The sequence below is a fragment of the Aspergillus novofumigatus genome, assembly GCF_002847465.1.
Source record: "Aspergillus novofumigatus IBT 16806 chromosome Unknown P174scaffold_1, whole genome shotgun sequence".
Lineage (NCBI taxonomy): Eukaryota > Fungi > Ascomycota > Eurotiomycetes > Eurotiales > Aspergillaceae > Aspergillus > Aspergillus novofumigatus.
Window position 1 is genome coordinate 3,025,208 of NW_020194274.1, and position 14,818 is coordinate 3,040,025.

At 51.4% G+C, this 14,818-nt stretch overlaps 2 protein-coding genes across 2 annotated transcripts; one reads left to right on the forward strand and one right to left on the reverse strand.

Annotated features, from left to right (window-relative positions):
* Positions 1 to 99: 99 nt before the first annotated feature.
* Positions 100 to 2,535, forward strand: luA (3-isopropylmalate dehydratase LEU1; the record flags this gene model as incomplete). Its single annotated transcript, XM_024830976.1, has 4 exons — positions 100 to 199; positions 250 to 356; positions 410 to 1,105; positions 1,129 to 2,535. The coding sequence occupies 4 exons, from the start codon at positions 100 to 102 to the stop codon at positions 2,533 to 2,535; spliced, it is 2,310 nt and encodes a 769-aa protein (XP_024687526.1).
* Positions 2,536 to 2,890: 355 nt separating this feature from the next.
* ags2 (alpha-1,3-glucan synthase Ags2) lies at positions 2,891 to 10,909 on the reverse strand (the record flags this gene model as incomplete). Its single annotated transcript, XM_024828669.1, has 6 exons — positions 2,891 to 3,327; positions 3,391 to 3,901; positions 3,979 to 4,184; positions 4,242 to 10,229; positions 10,293 to 10,468; positions 10,559 to 10,909. 6 exons carry the CDS (start codon positions 10,907 to 10,909, stop codon positions 3,279 to 3,281), a joined length of 7,281 nt encoding a protein of 2,426 aa, XP_024687527.1. The 3' UTR covers positions 2,891 to 3,278.
* Positions 10,910 to 14,818: the final 3,909 nt, after the last annotated feature.

Below are 14,818 nucleotides of genomic sequence, written 5' to 3' on the forward strand. Positions count from 1 at the left end.
CTCTCTTTCGTCCTTTCTTCTTACTGATCAGTTAAGAAACAAAGTTGTTGCTGTTGTCTCGTATTACCAGCCAGACTTTTCCGCTCGCCTTTGCCCCTCATGCCTGGCGCTGACAAGAAGCCCAAGACCTTGTACGACAAGGTCCTGGACCACCACATTGTCAATGAGCAGGAGGATGGTACCCTTCTCATCTATATCGGTATGTTGACTCGTGATTGTCGCAATTGTCTTGGAGCTAACCGGTCACAGACAGACATCTCGTCCACGAGGTGACTTCCCCACAAGCATTCGAAGGTCTCAAGAATGCTGGCCGTAAGGTCCGCAGGCCGGACTGCACTCTCGCCACAGTTGATCACGTATGCTGTTCTCATCTCCTTGTATGAGATCAATCAAGCTAATTCAGCAATAGAACATCCCTACCTCGTCGCGGAAAAACTTCAAGAATGTCGAAGAGTTCATCGAAGAGACCGACTCTCGTCTGCAATGCAGCACCCTCGAACAGAACGTCAAGGACTTCGGACTCACATATTTCGGCATGGAAGACAGGCGCCAGGGTATCGTTCACATCATTGGTCCCGAGCAAGGGTTCACTCTCCCCGGGACCACCGTTGTCTGCGGTGACAGCCACACCTCCACACACGGTGCCTTCGGCGCCCTCGCGTTCGGCATCGGCACGAGCGAAGTCGAGCACGTCCTCGCTACTCAGACCCTCCTCACCCGCCGGAGCAAGAACATGCGCATTCAGGTGGATGGTGAGCTGCCTCCTGGCGTGACCAGTAAGGATGTGATCCTGCACATTATCGGAGTCATTGGCACCGCGGGTGGTAATGGTGCGGTCATCGAGTTCTGCGGTTCCGTCATTCGCGGCCTGAGCATGGAGGCCCGGATGTCCATGTGTAACATGTCCATCGAGGCCGGTGCCCGCGCGGGCATGATCGCCCCCGACGAGACCACCTTTGAATACCTCAAGGGCCGACCCCTGGCCCCCAAGTACGACAGCTCCGAGTGGAAGAGGGCTGTCGCCTTCTGGTCGAGCCTCGCGTCCGATGAGGGCGCCGTCTACGACAAGACCGTCATCCTTAACGGCAAGGATATCATTCCCACCGTTTCCTGGGGTACTTCCCGCAGGACGTTGTCCCCATCACGGGCGTCGTTCCCGGACCCGACGACTTCGAGGACGAGAACCGCAAGGTCGCCTGCAAGCGCGCCCTCGAGTACATGGGTCTCGTGGCGGGCACCCGGATGCAGGACATCCCCGTCGACAAGGTGTTCATCGGCTCGTGCACCAACGCGCGGATTGAGGATCTGCGCGCCGCGGCCAAGGTCGTCCGCGGCAAGAAGGTTGCCGCCAATATCAAGCGCGCCATGGTCGTTCCCGGTTCTGGTTTGGTCAAGCAGCAGGCGGAAGCCGAGGGGCTGGACCGCGTCTTCACGGACGCTGGTTTCGAGTGGCGCGAGGCCGGCTGCTCCATGTGCCTGGGCATGAACCCCGACATCCTCTCCCCCCAGGAGCGCTGCGCCAGCACCTCCAACCGCAATTTCGAGGGTCGCCAGGGTGCCGGCGGCCGCACTCACCTCATGTCCCCCGCCATGGCCGCCGCCGCCGCTATCTCCGGCCACCTTGCCGACGTGCGTGAACATCTGACCGCCAGCCCCCTGCTGGCCAAGGCCCAGCCCCACCTGGACATCCAGCAGGAGCACGAGGACCCCACGACTGAAGACGAGTTCGACCGCATCATGGACATGCCGGCCGACAACGAGCCGCACGCCAACTCTTCCGCCGCCACGGCCGCCGCCGGATCCAGCGCTGGTCTCCCCAAGTTCACCACCCTCCGCGGCATCGCGGCCCCAATGGACCGCTCCAACGTCGACACCGACGCCATCATCCCCAAGCAATTCCTCAAGACCATCAAGCGTACCGGCCTCGGCAGCGCCCTCTTCTATGAACTCCGCTACAACCCCGCCGACGGCTCTGAAAACCCCTCGTTCGTCCTGAACCAGGAGCCCTACCGCAACGCCAAGATCCTCGTCGTCACCGGCCCCAACTTCGGCTGCGGCAGCTCCCGCGAGCACGCCCCCTGGGCCCTCCTCGACTTCGGCATCAAGTGCATCATCGCCCCCTCCTTCGCGGACATCTTCTTCAACAACACCTTCAAGAACGGCATGCTGCCCGTCGTCATCTCCGACCCGGCCGCCCTCGCCGCCATCGCTGCCGAGGCCACCGCCGGCCGCGAGATCCAGGTCGACCTCGTCAACCAGGAGATCAAGGACGCCGCCGGCTCCAAGCTCGCCTCCTTCGACGTCGACGCCTTCCGCAAGCACTGCCTCATCAATGGCCTCGATGACATCGGCCTCACCCTCCAGATGGAGGACAAGATCCGTGCCTTCGAGGCTAAGCGCACCCTCGAGACCCCCTGGCTCGACGGCAGCGGCTACCTCAAGCGCGGTAACCGCGGTGGCGCCACCATGATTCAGGCCGCCCCCGTCCCCAAGACCAACCGTGGAGACGTCAAGACTGAGCCGCTGGAGTGGTAGACGTTTTTCTTCTTCTATTCGCCTTCTCTCAGCAAAAAATGTTATGACCTTTATGCATTTGTGTGTTCTGCTGTTTTAACCTGGATGGTGCCTTATTTCACCTCCGGCGAGATCTGATTTCTATTGTAATGCATTGGGCGGGCTTTCGGGGATACTGTTCTTCGCTTTTATTATACCACATCCGGATATCTTCAATGCTATCGTTCTATTTGCAATACGAAGACCGTAGCTTTGACTGTGCAGATAAAGAATCATTAATTGACCATGGATATCGTAAATCCCAAACAGACAGACATAATGCAAAACTCTAGTCCCTCTCGTGATACATCCACTCGGAGGCGAAACAAATAGCATCGGCAGGTCATACAAAGGAACGACATGACATCCATGATTCGTGCAACCACAGTAACCCATCAATATGCAATGCGCTGCTTTTCTCTCGAATGAGAAAAGTCAGACAAGCTCGTCGGTAGCAAGACGAGTCTCGATCAATGTACACAACATGCGACTGTGCCTAATGGCCAGAGCAAAAGTGCTAAAATATCACACTCCTTATAAACCAGAGCAGAAGAAACCGCCCAGAACATTAGAAACGAATAAATGACCGACCATTATGTATAATGTCGGAGTATATCGGCGTTTATATCTTCATAGATAAAGAGCAGTGTCACGGATCCTCGCGTCGCCATCAAGGCAGAAGGCTAAGACCGTTCCACTACAGGAAGTCGAGGGATACTTGCAGTTCAGGGCTTTGAAAGTTGCTCTTTCCGGAAGAACCGCAAGAACCCAGCGCTGCGGAAGAGTGTTTGTCAGTCTTGAGTCCGAATATCAATGCTTGGAGGATAATGTGCTTACCATATTAGCAGCTGAAAGAAAATAGCAATCCAGAACCAGGCGTTGGCAACCGAGCTGACTCCGGCCGTCAGGTCTGGTGAAATCGGCCCCGGACCAATATTATTCGGAGCAAACGCCCTGGCGCAAATGGTCGCAATTGAACCTAGCACTTGAGAAGCCAGCAGAGTGAAGCAGATGTGCATCCGAGTCAAGGTCTGAAGCAAGATCATGCCGAATCCGAGGCCCTGTAAGGAATCCAGGACTCCAAGCCAGAGCCACAGGGACCGAGAAACAAGGGCCCCGCCTACGTCCCCGCCAGCCCAGGGAAGATACAGCCCAATCCCTGAGACTCCCCAAAGCATCTGGGCCCATCGTGGAGCCCCCAAGCCGCAGGCAAACACTGGAATGATCCAGCTATGAGACTTGGACAGATAACCGAACAAGTATAGCAGCGCGGCCCAGACAGCGCCAAAGAAAAAGGCACACAAAATTCCCACCTGCCAGGCTTCCGCATTCTTAGAGCTCCAGAGAACTGTTGCAGAGAGAAAGCGAGAAATGTCAGCCATTGCCCTTGATGATATTGCAATATCCCACGGTTCGACGACTTACAGTTCCAATTCCGTCCATACTGTGCGCTCAGAAAGAAGTTCTGAACGATGACAACGACGAAGTTCCACAGAACGATCTTTCGCCGGAAGACAGACTTGTAGAAAGATGGGACTTTCCCGGGTATCTGCCGGTAGTAATTCGGCAGACCGAAGAAAACAAGCAAACCGACACTCCACAGGATGATGGCGATGGGTAAGCAAATGGCACTAGAATATCAGTTAGCGAATTGTGACAGTAGACGAAATGAAGGACGTCTAACGTACGTTATCTTCCAAGTGTTTGTTATATCACCCTGAGGATTGATAATGCCACTGTTGGTTGCTTGAGCAAGGCTGGTTCCCCAATACCACAGGCCGATCACATAAGCCTGCTGGGTACCTTGAATGACACATGCACGGAAAACCCACTGTTTGACAGGCACTCCATTCTCATCACCGAAATTCAGCGCAAAGAAAATAGAGCCACTGGAAGAGGCAGCAGCGTACAGTCCGCTTCCCACATTCTGGATCCAGCCGCGACTGAATGAGTTGCTTTCAAAATGCGCGACACCGATTATGACAAACGCAAGGCCATACAACAGCCATGGAAGCGAGAGGACGACCACTGACTTAAAGTAGCGGAAGAAAAACCACCAGATGATCGAAGTAATCAAGTATGTTGTCGCGATACCATAGAGCTTTTCAGGTGTCTGGCCCACTTCGCCGGTGAGCAGTGTGATCTGGTAGGAGTTGGCCGCAATGATTTGTCCCAATCCAAGAAATATCGAGTAGATAGGCCAGTCACCAATCCGCACTTGCATCCATTTTTTCAGGCCTGTGGGGGGAACATAGTCAGATCCCAAGAAGAACTCATCACGTTCTTTGGGTGGATCGCTGTCGCTCTCACGCGCCCCCATTTCATTGGAGACCGTATCGTTGGACGAAATATCTCGCTTGATATGGAAAAGGGAAGAAGAAGGAGACTGGTTGCGACCTAATCTAGCATCCCTGAATCTATCGAACCACTTCTTCTCACTCTTGACAAGGTACTCCTCGATGCAGAGCTGTGATTCACTATTTGAACCATTCAACGCCTCCAACTTCTTTTCAAAGATTCTGTAGAACTCGCCGGTACTGTCTGTGAAGAAAGGGTCAACCCTCTGGAGTCTATAATCTCTCTTGGCGCCGACGATCGAATCTACCGACAGCACAGAGGCGCTGCTAAGGCGGTGGCTCGGGTTAGCAGGTTCCAGCATCCGCCGAGCAGGAGGGAAGATAGTCTCGTCGGCTTCAGTGACACCAGTGCTGGTGGGGGACAGGGGAGTGTTGAAAGAGATAGACGTTTGACTTGAATGTCTCCGACTGAAGAACTCCCGCGGGTTCCACACGGAATGATGCCCTTGTTGCTGGGAGATTTCCATTTGTCGCCCTGCTTCCGCTTGTTCGGGCGTGAGAGTGTATTCGTCGTCGCCGTAGTAGCTGGGAATAATATCGTCATCGCTGCTTGACTCGACGTCAGTCGTTGAGTTCTGATTGTCATCACTGCCCGCTTGGTTCATCTTCTTGAGTTTACGACGGCCGCGGCGCTCCAGATGCCCAGGTCCAGCTCTTACTCCGAGTGATAGCTGCCGGCTAAGACCTGACTTGGGCTTTTCAATCATTCCGGGACTTGGGTCGCGGCTGTATACGATTGTGTTTCGTTGCTGGGGGCCGAGCACGCTGAGCCGACTGGCATTTGAGATACTTGGTTCCCGTGAATGGATCAAAGGAGGAGTTTGGATGCCCGTTGGAGTCAGATTTCCTGCAACTGGAGGCGTCATCATCCCACTCGGGGTGTTATACCCGGATGGAGTCAACGGCTGTCCACTTGACTTCGCCAGTTCTTTGCTGTGAATGCGAATCGCAGTAGATTGCAAGATTTCAAGGTCTTCCACCCACTGAGCAACAGGAAAGCGTTGCTTCGCGGACCGTGCCCTCATCATGGCTCGAACTTTGGGTTTCGAGCTCAATGCACTACCAATAGCGAGTTTGAATTGATGGAGAAGATGCGATGTTGTTGTAGATTCAACATTGTACCACCAACCAGGCATTTGACCCAGGCCGCCAACTCGCGCACCAATACCAAGAGCACCCTTGCGCCCAAACTCCACTGCAACAAGCCCAAACGGCTCATCGCGGGATGGGATCAAAGCGAAGTCAGCACCAGAGAAGATGAATGGCGGAAGTGCTGTGAACTCGGGCCTCGAGAACACACGGCCGGGGTACAATTCCATCATACGATCGAGCTTCAACGCCGCGAATTTGCCATAGAGGTCAATAACCGGACCAACACAGATCAACTGAACGTTCGGCCGAGCTTCTAGGACTGCAGGCATAACATCTGCAATGAGGTCAATACCCTTTTGCATGGACCACCTTCCAACGAACACCAAAAGATCTGCATTGGGATTCTGTTCCAGTCCTGCCCACTCCTGTGCCTGACGCTTGAATTCTCCCCGGCTGGCCTCATAAGCTGCATCCACCTTGATGTCAGATTGCCTAATTAGCTCTCTGTTCCATTCGCCCGTGTCTGTAGGATCAGGATTCGGTAGGTTTCCAACTTTCTTCAGTCCCCAGAAGATCGGATACCTCGCATAAGAGCGCTTCCCATACTTCTTTGAGACACCTACGGCACCGAAGCCTTGCTGATGCAGCCGAAGGTAGCTTGCACCCGCATGAAGCATGTTGAAGACCTCACCAAATTGGACGTAGCGACTTGCTACATCAAGGTCAAGGTTGAACACGGAACAGACTTCATCTTTCTCCTTCTGCGTTCGCATTGGCCATAGTCCTTGGAATTCAGCGTTGTGAAGGGACAAGCAAATGGGGATAGTCTGTGGTAGCAGATAGAGCGGAGCAATCGAGCCATGATAGTCGTTGATGTGATACAGTTCGACGGAAAATCTCCTGATTGCCTGTGCGATACACTGATTCCAGGCAGAGTAGTAGATGGCACTATCCAGATCGTCCATCCGAGCAGGATACGGCTCGGTCTTGGTTTGCTGGCGGAAGACGGGTGCATCCAAGAGAACATAAGTGATGTTCTTGAGAACATGGTACTGGACATTGACCTCGTAAGAGTTCCCGAGCACGGTGACAAACATCGGGTCAGCCCGCTGATCCTCGGGGTAATCAACACCACCCACACAAGGGACAACCCATATCAGGTTCTGGTGCCCAAGGTTCTTGCTCATAAGCTGTGCCATGACGCCTAGACCGCCGATTTTAATCTTGATCGCCCAATCTTCAATGTCGTACTCCATTGTGGCAATCAGGACAGTCCTCCGCTTTAATGCCCCTTCATTGAATGCAGACCTACTTTGGAGAAAGCCTGACCTGTTTGCAAAGCGGACAAGAGGATTCATAGGCTCGCCATCTTCGAGAGCTGCGCGCTTGATCTTCCTCCGGAGCCATAATGGTAATAGCGTCTTCTTCTCGCTGACGCCGACTTGGTTAAATTTCACTTGGTAGAACGATTTCATGAAGCCGTATACACATGCAGCAGCCGTCAAAACTGGTATGAGCCAAAGGAGGAAGAAAACGGCCATCTGAACAGCCCTGGAGCCTGTTGGCTCGAGTCGGAACTGCAGAGTCGAATCATCCAGGTGAAGGACCCATGCCAGATGGTGCGCTGGCGGGTGGTCAGTGATGTTAATCAGTGTGGTACTGAGGGAAGAGGGAGGCATGCGATCTAGGACGCCGTCCCTATCTGCATCACCAAACACGAAACTCTGGTCAGGTTGACCATCAGGATTGATGCCCCAGACATTGAACTGACCCTGCGCTGGCCACTCAGCCACAAATCTAAACCGCCACAGTCCATCCTCTCCTAGCTGAACAGCATTGTTCAGTCCAGCGTCATAGCCGTATTGATTATACGGCCCATTAAAGAAGAGGTGAGGGAAGCGCCGTGGGCGGTTGGAGTCCCAACCAGTATCTCCTTCCTGGACATAGTCGCTGCTCCCGGTCAACTTGCTCCAATACTCAACACGCACATGCTTTCCCTGCCATTTCTGATTCTTGGTTCCGAACCAGGGAAGCTCCTCGATTGTCTCATTGCCGCCTTTGTAATCCATCCAATTAGAGAATGAACTTCCCCAGTTGGTGGAATAGCGATATTTGTCGGCACCAGCAGCATGATGTTGGATGAAAAGTGTGCCGTTCTCGTACTCATGCAACAGACTACTGGAATAATTGGCCGAGGTGAATATCATGGGATTGTCACTTTGGCCAACACGAAACAAGAAATGGTCAATGGCATTGGTTGCGCTCGTCCCAGCGGAGTCACTTGCGTTTGTGACCGTCAACCGGTGAATCCCATTATACACACCAGTCAACTTTCCGGTCCAAACCCAGACGCTTGGAAGCTGACCGGTCCATTGTGTATCAGTCGCTGGAATATTGTTGCAGCTCGCGCTTTTGCTGTCAACAGATGGCGTTTTCCCGGATTCTGTCGTCGAATTCAGCGTGATTGACTTTGTGACGGAGTCACAGTCCATTTCTGCTGAGAAGTAGATGCTGACATCTATCTCTTCAGCCTGGTCAGGCGCGACCTTTGAGAGTAATGGGGTATCGTGGCCAGGCGTGATCTGAGTGATCATGGGATGGGGAGCAATGAATCTTTTCTTTGGGACATAGGCCCGGAACTCAAAAGGCTTGAGAGTCAGACTATCGAGGCAGCCATTGGTGTCCGTGGAGCCATTCAAGCCAAGTTTCTTTGGACCGTCTTTTAGAACGTGTTCGTCATGTGGATAAAACAGATTTCGCACTGTGGTTCCGGAAGCGAACGGGGCGATTAAGGCAGAGTCATTGCTGCCGCAGTCGAATTTGTAGTCAACGGTATGATTTTCATTCTGGTATACCAACCACACTGGTTGGTCGTCCTTGTCTGAGCCAAGGCTCTGGATACCCGGGGTCACGTCTCTTAGGATTGACCACATGCCCGTTTCGGTAGGAGTGCTGTTTGATCCAGGGAGATGAATTTCACGAGTCTGCTTGGATAGCTTCTGTAGCCACCAACCGTCGTTCAAGACAGGGTAGTTCTCTCTCATCTGGTACATATGTTTGATAATGTTCCGGACGGGATGGGAAGGATCTCGGTGATCGTACGTGGCCGTCTCGTCGTGGCAACCCTGGCGACCCTTTTGGATAGGCCAGTTGTAGTACTGCGATGGTGACAGTTGAAAACAGCCATGAGTCTTCCATGCTGTGGCGGGTGACATTGCTTGACGTCCATAGATATAGTTGGAGGCCGTAGCATCCAAGATGTAGAAAGCCTGTTCTTCGCCCCACAAAAGAAGTGGGATGCCGGGAAGATGCAGGGTTGTGACAAACAGAGCAAGGAGCTGACGCTCTACGCCGTACTCAATGGCCGGCCATCGGAAAACATCCTGATTTGTGGCGCCATACATGTGTCGAGGATCGAACTTCCCAGTGTTGGCATTGATCATATCATTGGATATGACCATTAGGTTCCAGGCATCAGTCCAGTCAACTGGAGTATCATAGCCAGCTGCCAGGTTACCATCCAGGCCCAGAAATCGAGTCAGTGAGCGATATATCGAGTAGTGGAAGGCTGCTGCATCGATAGCCTCATGACCATGCTCGCGCAAGAAATACTGGTGGTCCGATGAATTGGTCATGTTCATAGCATCGATGGCAGACTCCAGGTATTGGTTGGGCTGCCTACCACGCCCAAGGTAGACGGAGCCAAAGGTGTTTCCTCCAGTGATCTCACCGGAAATGAAGAAATTGTTCTTGCCAACTTTACGAGCACACTCCCTATAAGCGAGCGACATCTCTCCCAGGGCATCCACGGTGGCTTGTGTGGCCTTGTCGTACCGAAAGCCGTCAATATCAAGGGCTTCGATAATCATGCAGGAATGGCGAGTCAACCTTTGTCTGACACTGGGATTCCACTCGCGCAAACGATCTTGAACGGAAGCGAATTTTGCCAGTTGACGTTGCCAGTCTGGATAGACACCAAAAGCCTCTCGGTCACCATATTGGTCAAAGTCACTGTTGTAGCACCCATTCAATTGGTCCCTGACGGACTGGTCGACTGGCCAGCCAGTCTCATTCCAAAATCGCGGGTAGTCACAGGTCTCGTTGTAATCATTCCCAAAGTGGAAATCGACATAGTGGCGGTCAGTCTTCCAAAGTGCCTTGTGTTCCTTGACGGAGAAAGGGGTAGTGGTATTCAGGTATCCTTCGAAACCAATCAAGTCACCCATGCTACGCGGAGGGGCACCGATCAGTCCAAGCACTTACTGCGGAAGGAGTGTGGACATTACTTACGTAGCGATTGTGTTGTCCAAAACGACATACATGCCTCGTCGGTGAATTTCCGAGATTGCGTCCCTCCAAGTCTGGATATTCCCAAAGTGTTGATCGAGCAAGGTAGTGTCGAGAGCTGAATAGCCGTCTGAGCCCCAGGGCTGATTGATCAAAATCGTGCCTGCCAGATAGATGCCCTGTTCGTTAGATATTAGTAAAGAATCCAAAATTTTTTTGAGCGGAGAAAGTGAATGGAGACGAGCAAGTAAAAGAAGTCAGAAACGCACCTTGATGCCCATTCCATGAAGATAATCCAGCGTGTCAATCAAGCCGACGACATCACCCCCATGACGCATCTGGTTCGAGTTCAGATCATGCTCGAAGAGGGTGCCATTGATGTTATCGTTGGTTGGATCTCCATTGACAAAACGGTCCAGGAAGAGGGTGTACATGGGAAAACGCCAATTGTCAGGCGACGGTGTGTACTTGTGGCCAGGTCCATCCGTAGAGTATTCAGCAGGATTGCTCGCTTGCTTGTTCGTGTTGAGATTGTAGTCAACGAGGGCCTCGTCGTAAGGCCATGCTATCGAGGTTGCCGCGAAGAACGCAAGCAACGAACCCACAAGCCTCCAATCCATGTTCAAGTCGACCGACGACCGTACAATAAAATGGGTGCTACCGTATTATGAGAGCAGCATGTGGTTCAACGGTCGAAGAATGTCTTTCGGAGGAGTATTCCAGACAAGAGCAGGGAAAGAGAATGGATCTAAGAGATAGCTTAAGACCACTCTCGCTCTCTCAATCAACTCTTTGCTGGTTCCCCCTTTTTATCCTCTAGAAAAGTTATGAAATGTTAACTCCAGCCAATTGCAGTTGAGAGATTAGGCTCGGGAAGAATGGAAAGGGTCGAGAGGACGAGTGGCGCCAGCAGTAGTAGCTAACGATAGTCGAGGGGACAATGAGAAAGAGGATCGAGACAAAAGAAATTTGTCCGATAAACATGCACAAGGGGGGTCTAACTGGAGGAGAAGGCCCAACAGGCAAGTCGAGTATGGGTCTCAATGATGTCCAGACAACGAGTTCGCCAGGAAGGATCGTGGGGGCGAGCAAGCAAAGCAGGACGAAAACTATCCTTCGCTTATCCTACCTACTGATGCTGCTGCATGATACTCGTTAGACGGATGGTAGATGCAGCTAGCATGCAGATAGGACGACAAACGGAAGAAAAGATAGCCGAGGGAGTGAGAGACGGGAAGAAAGAAGCAGGTGAGAGACGGTCCTGTCTCTGAGTCGTGCTGTTGAGATTCGGGACCTCCTGCTCGATTGCCAGAACCAGCCATCGACTTCCTGCATGATATGATAATTTTCGGCAGATCATCTGCCCCCTGTGAAGCCAAGGCCATTGCAGCGGAGTAAAATTGAGCTGTGGAGACTGTGTCAGAGTTGAGCATAGGGAAGCGAGACCGGAAAGTTGACGGTGACTATGAAGAAGATGAAGGAAGGAGGAAAGTCAGTATGATGACTGTTTTGCTTGGAGCATGCACCTAGGTACATTAGATACCTTAGGTTCCTAGGCGGCTGTGGGTACTGTGTTCACCCCAGTGGGGCCAGTGGGTACCTTACGCTGATCCTCTCGTAGATACCGGGATTTCTTGTTTTTGTTTTCGTTTACCTCTGTCTCCTTTGCACTGTATATTGATTACTTGCTTAATGACATTGGCATACTGCGTCAGATTATTGCATGCTACAGAGTACACAGTGTCTTCTGAGAGAATATCATACTGCAGGTATGAGCATGGTGGCTGATAGTGGTGAGCCACTTCTGTCTGATCTATCGTCAAACCGACAGTACGCAGTTAGTAGTAATGTCTAACTATGCTTACATCTGAGTACGATGAGGAGACTAGTGTCCTTCCATACACTAGGTATTGGCTGCTCATCGTCGCTGCATGGTCGAAAGCACATGCACTCGTAATGCAGAAGTCGTATTCAAAAAAAAAAAAAAAAAAAAAAAAAAAAAAAATCATGCGCAGTTCAACATCCGCATAGCCGCTAAAGAGCTGAGATTCGGGCAGCTATGTGGATATAATCCGATATGAGACCACTGAGGACCATCGGAGCCAATAGCGCCTATGGAAGCCAATCTTGCCGCATCCAAGATTCTGGTTATGGATTATGGTGACACGGGCCCTGCCTTTATCTGAATAGTAAGCTATCTCCTGCTGATGGCGTGCTTGGTTCAATCCAACATATCAGAGACAGGCCATCAGCCTCTCGCTTATGCATGCAAAGTGTGGATAAAAACTCTGAGCTGGTACTAGGTACCCGATATAGATCGATGCGCGGAAGCTTTGACTGGCCGCGACGCATCGAAATCGGATAACACCTTAATTACTAGATAGCGTTTCCCTCTCTAATATCAAGATTTCACCGTAGCGCCAGTGACACGGCGGCCGAAACGCTCAATGCGTGCGTATCTTTATCAATATCGGTTATAGAAATGGGCGTAGTAATAGCTGTCTCTCTACTTTCATGATCAAGCGTTAGACAATCTGTATCTTGCGATATCATGGGTAATAGCCTATCTCTCGCAAATTTGCCTCTTAAGGTTTTCCCACTCTTCCTTCTATGTCATGGCAGAGATGGGATACTTCAGCTTCATGTACCAGCACGCGATATTGATAGTGACAAGAGATCCCAGAACGTTCACTCATCGGGGCCATTGTAAATTACAGGCCGACGTATAGATGATACACAGGCACTCCGGGCACTGCCAACCCGCTATAATGGTTTTCCTTGCTTGAATAGTGCCAAAGGGATGATAGAACTGGCGATTCCAGGATATTACGATTTGCACCACGAACCAATACTTGTCAAGCCGTTTGAACATGTCTCAGGCCAGGTCATGTTTGTCTCAGTTCGACTTCCCCGAGTCATCGTGGCCATGTTAAAGGGAGAAAGGGATAGTCGGTGTCGTGATCAGTACGGTAAGGAGATATACTTGGTTAGATATTCAAGGAGATGGTTGAAGATCCAAATACTATTCGTATAGCCCTGGTTTCTACAAAGTCCAGCGTGAAAACAACAGGACACAGGACAAAGGGATGAGAAGTACTACAGATGTTGTCGCGGTTGTTCGAGCAGACATACCTTACTCCTGCGTCGCTTGCAGTCGGAGACTGAAATCAGCGCATGTTGCTGGGTAGTCAAAGAGACCAGAAAGCCATTGCCGATGCCAAAGCCTAGCTCCGATAGTAATCTAAATTCAGTTGGAGAGATCGATATGCTCATATCATAAATTGAGTTCAGTATCCCTAGGTAAGTATGAGAAACTTTGTGTCCTGTCAGTGGATCTTCGCCCTTGCTTCTAGAATCAGTAGTTCTGTGCGGTTACCTGTATTGTGGCGTTTTGGGTCCGAAGTCGCCAATCAGATTTCGCATGTATAATGCATGGTTAACACTGAAAACCATGACCACTGACTCGAAAACTGTGCGCATATCAACGCTACGACTCTCACGGTGAGCTCAATAACCTGCTTTTGGTAGTGTTACAGATTATGCACCTCACTATATACTATAACCACAGTGGGGCGCCAAGACCTGGACGGCGGATGATCCAAGCTTTGATGCCAGACCAGATCAACCTTAAATGCCAGTCCGTTATCCTGATTGGCTGATCATAAATATGGTGTGCTTTGGGTAGTTCTCCCTCTGGTAGATAGCCAGACCGCTCCGTTAGATCTCTCTACCTATTTATCTATCTACGTAAGTAGTTACTCGGTAAGTAGGCAGGCTCTCGGCCCTCGGGTGATCGCTACAAGGGTCATATCAGCGGCATGAACATGATCGATGCTGGATCATTCCATTGTCATATGCTTTGCAGCGTAGCACAGATCATTGCATATACGATCCCAGCCGCCATTTCTGCATGTGGCATGAGTCATGACTTTAACGGTGTACGATGACATCTGCTAATATGGGTAACAGTCAGTTGGTAGCAGATCTTGATTATCCTTCTTCGCTCTTGCTTCTCGGGCAAGATACATCTTCGCATCCGCCACGAACGGATTGTTGCTCCCTATGTTTCCGACTCTCGACAATGGTATAAATCTATGAAATGTCGCTAAGGTATTCTTCGCTATATGCCAAGTGAAGATTGCACCTTCGATTTCGACTGCGACAAATGCCACTCGATTACGAAGTCGCCGAAGCCGTCATGCATCTATACTTGACCACCGGCAGAAGCGAAAGGTAGCGCGTATCGAACAGCATCCAGAATCTACAACAAGACGCAGGCCCGATGTTTTATTGAAAACCCGCATACAGGCCCCACGTCCACGCCAACAATTGTTACCCAACATGATATTTCAAGCCACCACAACAAAAACTGTGCGCGCTGTAGGATCTCTCGGCACATGGCAACACCGATACATCATATGCAGCGGCATTACGGTTACCTCCTTCTAGGCAGCGTCTTCGCACACATATCATATCTAGCTTACCCTTTCGAGTCAATGAGCCGACCGCTTGGAAACTACCGGAAGGAC